Genomic DNA, 10,000 nt, shown 5'->3' with positions numbered 1-10,000 from the left:
AGGCCAAGGGGAACTTTGAATGACCCACATATTTTTTTTCTACCCGTTCAGAATGGAGCAGAATTCTCAAGCATTATTCTAAGTGATTTGTGTATTATTTTTCCGCGATTGGTATCATCACCGCAAACCATACCGTGAACTGAAATTCTACGCCGCTTTAAACATGTAGATCTCCTGAGAGGGTAACATGAGGTTCAGGCTCAAGGGCAATGTGAAGCATCCTGAGCATACTGACTGAAGAAGGATGTTGATCATGCTGCCTGAGGGGCAGGAGGTGCTTAGAAAGCCTCTAAAAACATTGTTTTAAATGACGACCTGAGGTTCTGTAGGAAACTGTGCAACCCCTAATCTCATCCCATTATTTGAGTCAAGAATCTTTTTGGCAAAGAGAAAACTTTTTTCATTAATTTACTGGCGTGACCCTGTATAACAAGTATTTTAATTCTATGGAGTCTATCCATGTCTTCATAACATATGGATAGACTCATAAATATCTTGATATATATCTTCTTAGCGCATGGATATTCTAGAAGAGACGATCCATATGTCACGAAGATTCACGAGTATATAAACTCATTCCACTCAGATTTGCTTTAACATTGCCCTATTACATCTGATTTTGACATGAAATACTTGAATACTGCCGTTGCACCATGGGTGGATGGTTTTTCTGTTCCTAAAAACCTTCCTTCAACCTTCATTTCAAGTCTGGAATGATGTACAAACAAGGCAATCAAATCTTTATCTGTTTTATATCATAATAAAATAATTAAAGCGTTAACCTCCGCTCACCTTGTTCCTCATTGGTCTCTTCCTCTAGCTCCTCCTCCACCTCAGGATCCTCCCCTTCCTGTTGTAGCTCCTCCTCTTCCGGCTCTTGCTCCTCGCCTGGGGCCTCTGGGGGGGGGGCGTGAACCAAGTGTCACACTCACAAATATTGCGCCATATGAATGATAAAAAATGTGACATGTGAGACAGCTGTGAGATCGGTTCAAACTAAAAGCTTCAACTGCCACAGGGTGGCTTACAGAATAAGCCACCCTGCCGCCACACCCTGTTACCGCTAATCCGCCCCACCCTTACTCCTCCCTCTTGCTGCATAACTTTGAATCAAGCCTGTTTTGCGTTTTGTGATGCACGATGGAAAGTGGAGAGGAACTTCTGAGATAGCGTGGATAACATAGCCCCCAGATAACAGGGTGCTGGCTTCAGAACAACACAGCACCAGCGTTTGACATAGACGCTGATAAAACTAGATAAAACTGGACTGGAAGGACTGGAAAACTTGTACTTACACACACACACACACACACACGCACACACACACACACACACACACACACACACACACACACACACACACACACACACACACGCACACACACACACACGCACACACACACACGCACACACACACACGCACACACACTCACACAACCACAGACAAAAAGAAAACATGTGTGGTCGTGTGTGGGTGTGTGTGTGTTGGGGGGGGGGGGTGTTGCCCAAGGACGGTGACGGGGACTGGGTCCTGTCGCAGAGCTTCGTCATTCATCATTTTTCTTTATCTAGTGTTAGTTTTCAAGCAGAAAATGTGGGTTCACTTCACTCACACTTTAAGGTGCATGTTCATCATTTGAATCTATACAGAATAAATAATGAATACTCCTGTCTGCAAAAAATACGACCTTGGTGTTAAGACCTGATATTCTATTTTTTATTATTTCAGCAAGGAAAAGGGAACTTGATTCACTCTCTTATCAGTTGTGAGTTGTCCGTTTTTATTAGTTGTATTACCTCAGCCAATATGACCTTGGAAGAGTCACAGATAAATGTAGCAAGAGGAAGGTCTGCTCGCTTCATCTCCCCATGTTTAAAGGCACTATTGATTCAACTTAACAGGTTTTTCTTTCTATGAAGCTTTACCTGCGCTCACTAGACCTAAGCTCTCTAAATGTAGCTATGTTCTATAGCTGCTGTTGTTCCAGTATTTGATGAATGTATGTAAAAAAAAAAATCTGTGTTGGATGAGTCATGGAGAACTCCACATACCTTCAGGGGCTTCCTCCTCTAATCAAGATTCAGAGAAAAGCAAGCAGACAAGAAATGGGTTAGGGTTGAACTAAGTTGAACTAGAAAACAATATTACAATGTGAAGCGCTACAGGGATTTTTTTTTCCAGATAATGATATTATCATTACACTTCAAACAGGTGACCTTTATCGCGCATTAGTGTTTACCCTGCAAGACGCATTACTGCCGACAGCTATGGAAATAATAAGGGTTCATATTCTCACAGAACAGGTTCTTTTCCCTTACTTAACCTATGTAAAAGCTTAGTTTTACGTCTACGATCAGGACTGCACGCTAATCAGGTTTCTGTCATGTATTCTCAGCTGTACAGGACATGTGGACACAATACCAGATATCGAAATATTTGAATCTTGAGGGAGACTTCTTACCTTCTTCGACTTCCCTGAAAATGAGAGAAGAATGGCTGTTACAGCGGCCCTCAGGAGACCAAAAAAAAAGCAGTTTTATATGGTGTAGGCGTTTCAAACTATTTATTAAATATCAGTAAGCTAAGCATGTCAGTGTCTATCTATAAGTATTGTCAAAAGCAGCATCACACGATCCAAGGCGAACGGATCAGAAGTGTGTATTCGACTGTCGACTGCATAGCACCAAAACAAACTCGACTTACTCTTCGTATTCCTCCGTTATTTCTTCGTTGTCCGACATGGCGGCGCGTGTTCAGCAGCTAGAAATCAGTGAACATTCACCAGACTTTATCACTCTCCTCCATCAAACCATCACATGGCTCCACTCATCTACAACCTCCTAATGGTCCATGCCTGCACCAAGTCTTAAGTCTAATTTTCCAGATGTTAAAGATGGACACATGCGTCTATCGTCACAGAGATGAAACCACACCTACCTGTTTAGAATGGAAAGAATGAAGAGAGAGGCAACGCTAGCACAGACTCTCCGAGAAACCCGGAGCTCCAAAGAAGCCCTTTTGGCTGTGAGACCTCAGTGGGAATGAGGGACCAGAAGGGTCGAACACTGGTGGACAAACACACACACACACACACACACACACACACACACACACACGCGGCAGAGAGGGTATCAGAGGGAGAAAGTCAAATGCTAGGGGACCTCTTCTCCCATTGTGTGTATTAATAACCATCGAGATAGCATGGTAACACTCCTATCAACCTTCTCCTAAAAAGGTGAATTCAGATGCCGGGGGTAAGGCCGTGAGTCACCGTGTTTAAGAGACCTAAGAGATAAGGGCAGTACAGAACACGCACACACACACACACACACACACACACACACACACACACACACAAACCTAGATACACACACAACTAGAAAAACACAGACGCATACACACACACACTGCGACAGACACATAGACACACACCTAGAAATACACACACCAACACACTGATGAATCACACCAAATACAAATACACACAAACACACCCATACCGCGAAACACAAACATGCCAAGACACACAAACACAGACACACAATTAGAAAAAATGACACACAAACACACTAGGACAGGCAGGCAGACACACATACCTACACATACACACACAAATACACAGACACACCAAATTACACATACACACACACAAAGGCACACACACATACACCTAGACACACACATACACACACCGCACACACCTAGACACACACACACCATACATCTAGAAACACACTCACACACATACTGCCCCAGGCAGGCAGAAACACGCGCACACACACACACGTACACACCTAGACTAACCATGTAGGCCACCATGCATGGGGCTGGAGGTGACACTAGACAGATACATGGCTATATCTCTTATCTAAAGAGTAAGAGTTCCTCTCGGCCCACTTCTTTGAGACAACACAGATGGAGGCCTTCCTCATTGGCTAGGTCATCGTCCGTGGCAGCAAACACCAAAAATACAAATATTTACAGTTTGTCATAAAAGATTTTATTTTGTCACCAGGCAGCAACCTACCTTTGAAGCATACAAGACAAGGCAAATAAAACAGAAAACATAAATTTGGCAGCACAGTAAGAAGAACAACTTTCACCACAAACATAACCCTCATTTACAGAATTTACGGTCCCAGAATTTCAAATTCTGATAATCAGAAAAGTTATTATCAGACAAAAGGCCTTCAACTGTGCAAAGTGCATTAAATCACCTGAAGTTAAACGGAACTACTCAAGACTTGAAACACAAGGGTCACTGGTGCAACTCTATTCACTGATATATTCTGTATTGCTGTCTCTTATCTCTCACTCCGTATCTTAGCCACCAAGAAGCAAACAATCATTTCTCTAATATCTATCTAATCTTTAAGCCAAAACAAAAAAGCAACTTCCTTCCACTGAGACCGTAGATGCTCCACTTGCATCTCTTCTGTGCAAGTATGGGAAAACAAAAGAGCTTCAGGAATAAACACGAAGAACCACAACACAAGTTCATCCTCCATTTCATTCTCGATCATTTTCTGACTTCAGTTTCTGAATCCTGCAGAAGAAAAACAAAGAAAACACAAATCTAAAACTAATAACTCCAAAGCAACTTTGAAAGATTTGATTGTGCTTTAAGAATGCTTACCAGGAATCCCCTCGTGGCAGATCCTTCACTCCTTGTGTTTGCTCTCAAACAGGATCTTCTTGCTGCTGATATCAACATGCCTCAGGTCCTGCATGCAATGAGCACAGCACTGAGTCCATACTGAGAACATGACAAATATCATTTCAAATATATATATCGGGATATAGGTTAAGTTGGCCATGGCTTTCTTAGCTTTTGTTGGTTAAGTACGTGAAAGAAAACCCTTTGTAACAGACGGTTCTAGTGGGAGGAGCAGGGTGAGGGTTATGCGTTATTATCAAGGAAAAAAAATCGCTCTGATAGGAACAGGAATAGGAAAATAGTAATCTGCAATAAGGAAAAAGTGTCAGTCTGGTCAGCCTGAGTTGTGCAGCAGAAGGAGCGATGCTGCCCCCTAGTGTTCATGGGCTACATCAACATCGTGTTCTACTCGTAGCTCACACTACGGTTAAAAAGCACCTAACCTTGCTTCCATAGGTCCTACCACGGTTTATTGCTGGAATTTTGGGGGGGATGGCTTCAATTCTACAACTAATATAACAGAGGTTAGTTGTATGTCAACATTCCTGTAGATTTTTCTCAAAAGATTCAAAATAGAACACCCCCCCAACCCCTCAACGTCTCGCCCTCCTATCTGCATGTGTGTGCCATATCTTCTGATGAATTGAATCAACCTTTGATTGAATGATTGATGATTCATTACTAATCTCTGGTTTCCTGCCAACTACTATTGGCGCTATGCTTCCACCCAGACGGGACACCCACCCACAATAACGCAATGATTAAGTGAGGTGTAGTAGCACCACAGGCACACACACACACGAGCACACGCGTATACACACACACAACAAGCTGATACGACCCTGATTGCTCTCCTTTAAAGATTTCTTCACATTAATCTAATCCCGGCATTGCTTGTGAACTCATTAATCTGTCATAAGGAATACCTTTGTGCTAGCAGTAACCTACCTCCAACCTCTAATAGCTTTCTATTGTATTATTTGCTCTGTTCTGCTTAATCTAATGTCTTGACTGATTGAAAAAGGATTCTGTGGTTGCTTGACAACATTAGTGAGCTGTGCATTCCTACATATATCATTGTAAAGGTGTTTTAACTTTGCTGTCTGACACTGTGTCGGACAGCGTCTGAGACGTCATCTCACCGCGGGGTTGGGGGAGGAGCCTGGCTTGGTGCTCTTGTGGACCCAGCGGTTAATGCGATCCGAGATGCCAGACGTGAAGGTGCGGAACTCCTGTAGATGCAATGAACACTATAAGGTAAACTATAAGAATGTGTGTGTGTGTGTGTGTGTGTGTGTGTGTGTGTGTGTGTGTGTGTGTGTGTGTGTGTGTGTGTGTGTGTGTGTGTGTGTGTGTGTGTGTGTGTGTGTGTGTGTTTGTGTGTGTGTCTGCAGATTACATAAAACAAAGTAAAACCTGGGTGAGCCCCTGTGTAAACTATAATAGGGGGGGGGGATTTTGCATTGTTTACAGTGTTAGTTCCGTGTTTAGTAAATAGTGTATAGACTATTGGTTATTTGTTGGTGATTAGTGTTTTGTGCTTAGTGTTACTGTTTAGTGAATTGTATTAGTCTTTAGTGTTTATGAATAGTGTTAAGCAGTAAATGTTTGTATTGAGTTTTTATTGAATAGTCTTTAGTGTTTAACAATAGTTTTTAGTGAATAGTCTTTAAGGTGTTTGAATACAGTTAGGGTTTAGGGAATAGTCTTTAGTGTTTATGAACCGTGTTCGCTGTTTAGTGACCTGTCTGGAGACTCCAGGGCTGGTGGGGCTGGAGGCCTGGTGCTCCTTCTCAAACAGATCCCTCTTCCTTGACACCTCTTCCAGTAAGACCAGGGTCCTCTGGGTGACGTCTGTGAACCGCGACACCTCCGGCTTCTGCAGGGGTCCCAGGAGTCACCAGAAAGTGGAATGAGGATCAATGTAGAAAAAAATACTAAATTATGTGTGGATAGAATCTAGATTCACAAAGGGTTGTAGAATTAAGATATTTATCTTGTGCATTGTTATTTGTAAGAAAATTAACATTACTTATTATTATACCAGTATAACATAGCCAAACATGTGGTCCAATGTTGACAGAAGGAAAGGAAAGGTGTATCAATGTCATGTGTACAATGTCTGCATGTAGGCTAAACGAAGCCATCAAGGAAGTCCAGGAGTTATTAACACAGACAGACAAAGGAAACAAATGCCATGTGACTACGACCTATCGCATCTCAAAAGTGCAAATATGTGCCTTTGCACGTTAGTGTTTGCATACTGCCTCATTATAACACCAGCTGTTTATTGATTTATCGTAGGGGAACTTTAGGTGACCTGTGAAGCCTGAGCCAGTCGCTCCATCTTCTCCTGGATGGAGCGGGAGGACACCCTCTGTCTGGTGCTGGTCCGACGGAGAGGAGAGGCACAAACACACCTTTAGAAGCTAATCCCCAACATACAGCCGTGGCTGTATGTTTTCACTTTATAACTTTGGACTACTTAAAATGTTGAATGGAATAAGCTTCAGAATGAGTACATAGAGGTGTACATAAAATCAGATGATCATAAGAAAGACTTACTTCCTCTGGAAATTCGACGTTTTCTCATCTTCTTGATTTGGGTCCTTGAAAGATGAGTCATGCAGTACAATTCAAACGTTAATGCTTCACAACTTCAGAATAAGATATAACGTCATCAGGTCAGGTAATGCGATGCGATGCATCACCCCATGAATAAAAACAGGATTGTAAGACTTTATGCTTATAAATGAAATATCTTACAGCGTTTGATTCAAATTTCTGGGATGTAAGTCGAACACTCGAGCTAAAAAAAGAACAAAACACAAGTTGGTTAGCGAGAGAGCGAGAGAGAGAGAGAGAGAGAGAGAGAGAGAGAGAGAGAGAGAGAGAGAGAGAGAGAGAGAGAGAGAGAGCGAGAGAGAGAGATTATAGATAAGGAGTCCCTGACCTTCTTCGTATCGGCGCCGCCTCTCCGGATTTCTTCTTCAGCATCTGTGTGGTTGAAGATAATCTGTTAGTGTTTTTTTAGGGGTGTGTTCATTTGTTCGTGTTTGTGTGTTTGTGTGTACGCACGTGAGCATGCACACACATGTTTGTCGGCGCGTGCATGTCTGTGTAAGTGTGTGTGCTTGCATGTGTGGGCTAGTGCATGCATATATGTGTGTGTTACCCTGAAGGAGGTGGTCCTGGAGCTCTGCCTGCCAAGGGAGGGTCTGTTGGTTTGATTGCCGTTGGCCGGGTCGGTGGAGGGAGAGCTGTTCACAGCGGCCTGCAGTAACAGCACAAACCTCCGGGTCAACACGTCGCACCTTGTGGGTAACAGCTACTCACCATGGCCTTTCCCTGGCTCCTCGTATCAAGTTCAGCCCGCACAAAGGAGGCCAGCCCGTATTTAATGACTGCGACATGTGATACAACTCATTTGGATCAACTTTAAATGACATCAAAGCCTCTCTTAATATACACAACACAACAAAGACCTTAGATCTAAGAGTCTTTAGATGTGACCGGCTAAGCTCGATACGGCTCGTGATTCAATGAGAGGGTGTGCGGTGTGCGCGTGAGGGACTAGTGACAGTGAGAGTGTGCGCGTGAATGACTAGTGACAGTGAGTGCGCATGTGAGAGAGTGACTGCCGAAACACACCAAAGATGAAGTTTGAATCACAAGAATAATGCACGTCCGCTTTCTTTATGCTACCGTGTGGTTCAATGAGCATTTCCACACCGCAGACGGAGCTGAGGCCTGTGTGTTTATGTGATTCGATTTTAAATGGTCTAGATGCGTCTTAGAGTACCATATTAAGCACTATATACATTTCATTTATTATTATTATTAGATGATGATGATGAACCAAGTCCACCTGGGACTTATAGGCGTCCTGTGTAAAGGCAGAGATGCAGTAAGTTTCAGCTTCCGTTGTCAAGCCCTGCTTGAGGTTTGGTGTGTTTAATCCTCGAGTGTGTGAGTGAGCGATGGATTGAGTGTGAATACACAGATCTGCGTATCTCCGCTTCCGGACGCAGATCTTTGCATGGCTGCCTGCATTGGAACAGCGTGATGTTAACGTGTACACAAGGGGGCAGTATAGCGTAATGTGAAACAAAAATTAACATGAATTGACGAGTCAATCTGGTAATAGAAACGGGGGACCATTCTGGTCACATATTAAAAAAAAGCAATACATCCATGTTTTACAAATGGAACAAAATAATTTAAATATCACTGCTGAATAACGATTGTGTCTTCCAGCATTAAACGGAAAGTACCTAGTTTCTATTTCGCCCAGGGGTATATTTTTTACTCTCCTGTCAGGCTGTTGAAATCAAAAAAGAATCATACAACTGTTCCCCCGATCGCTGATTGATCGAGCGAACAGCATCACTTGACGCTGTTCTCTTGAGAGACGACGAGTGATGCATTGCTAAGCGCTGGGAAGTCGAAGATTGTCGGCACAAACATGCAGCGACGCAGATCTTCGCATATGTGTATGACTTGGCCATTGTTAGTGAGTGGGGTCAGTATTATCTAGGTGTTCTTATCCGATTATGAGATGTCCGTTATGGTTTGATTTTGGTCTGATGTAGGTCGGACTAAGATGTTTACATGCATTATAAAAGTCGAAACGGTGTCTGATACCATCAGAAATTTGAATATCTAGCCCCATTTGACCCCACTGAGTGAGTCATCCGTCTACCTCGGCAGTGAACCCGTTGTGTATGGGGCTCTGGGGTCCTCTTGGAGAGGGGCTGTGGCAGGGAGAGCCCCAGGGCTGGCCGGGAGACGCAGGAGGTGTGGGCCCGAAGGCGGCCGGGCGCGGGCTCTTCTCGGTGGGGGAGGTGCAGCTGTCGAGGGAGATGCAAACCGAACTAGAGGGGGAGAAAAGTATGTCCAGCTTCAGTGCAGTGTTCTAAGACATCCATGACTTCAACACCATATGAGGGGGCTGTAATGGAAACTTTCAAATATCAATAATTGTCATAATCAGATCCCATTCATGGTTGTTGTATTATTGTGGTATTAACCAATGCCAGTTAAAACCTATCCTGCAACCTAGCAGGTAATGTTTGCGTTAATCCCGCCCTAGCCAGCAGTATTTGAGCAGCTATGACTTCTGGCCTGCTTTCCATTAGATAATGCCATGCCTTTCTAATATTTTCTTTTGCCAGGCCATATTAAATAATTTCTTATTGCACTATTTAGCAAAACAGATTAATGCCAACTCATTTGACAATTCAAATGAATCTTTTATTGATTTAATTGAATTGTCTTTAACCTTGTACTTTTATAACCTTACAGCGCATTCACAGGTTTGCTTACCAGACATTTTAAGTGGG

General features: G+C 43.1%; 2 protein-coding genes across 2 annotated transcripts in view; both read right to left on the bottom strand.

Moving 5' to 3' along the window:
* The window catches only part of tnnt2a (troponin T type 2a (cardiac)), a 6,984-nt gene extending 3,889 nt beyond the window's left edge, over positions 1-3,095 (bottom strand). The window contains exons 1-5 of the mRNA XM_060047918.1: positions 2,939-3,095; positions 2,705-2,761; positions 2,463-2,476; positions 2,053-2,070; positions 793-897 (exon numbers count right to left, since the gene is read on the bottom strand). Of these exons, the coding sequence (XP_059903901.1) occupies positions 793-897; positions 2,053-2,070; positions 2,463-2,476; positions 2,705-2,742 (175 nt within the window). The 5' untranslated portion in view covers positions 2,743-2,761; positions 2,939-3,095. The remainder of the gene's footprint in view (positions 1-792; positions 898-2,052; positions 2,071-2,462; positions 2,477-2,704; positions 2,762-2,938) is intronic.
* Positions 3,096-3,978: 883 nt separating this feature from the next.
* lad1 (ladinin) overlaps positions 3,979-10,000 on the bottom strand; it is a 10,813-nt gene continuing 4,791 nt past the window's right edge. The window contains exons 5-14 of the mRNA XM_060047908.1: positions 9,361-9,532; positions 7,834-7,932; positions 7,612-7,655; positions 7,425-7,467; positions 7,224-7,267; positions 6,979-7,045; positions 6,403-6,537; positions 5,801-5,890; positions 4,638-4,725; positions 3,979-4,547 (exon numbers count right to left, since the gene is read on the bottom strand). Coding sequence (XP_059903891.1) covers positions 4,663-4,725; positions 5,801-5,890; positions 6,403-6,537; positions 6,979-7,045; positions 7,224-7,267; positions 7,425-7,467; positions 7,612-7,655; positions 7,834-7,932; positions 9,361-9,532 — 757 coding nt within the window. The 3' untranslated portion in view covers positions 3,979-4,547; positions 4,638-4,662. The remainder of the gene's footprint in view (positions 4,548-4,637; positions 4,726-5,800; positions 5,891-6,402; positions 6,538-6,978; positions 7,046-7,223; positions 7,268-7,424; positions 7,468-7,611; positions 7,656-7,833; positions 7,933-9,360; positions 9,533-10,000) is intronic.

Source organism: Gadus macrocephalus, chromosome 1, assembly GCF_031168955.1.
Source record: "Gadus macrocephalus chromosome 1, ASM3116895v1".
Lineage (NCBI taxonomy): Eukaryota > Metazoa > Chordata > Actinopteri > Gadiformes > Gadidae > Gadus > Gadus macrocephalus.
The sequence above is the reverse complement of the archived record's forward strand: the minus strand, read 5'-3'. Positions and strand labels throughout refer to the sequence as shown.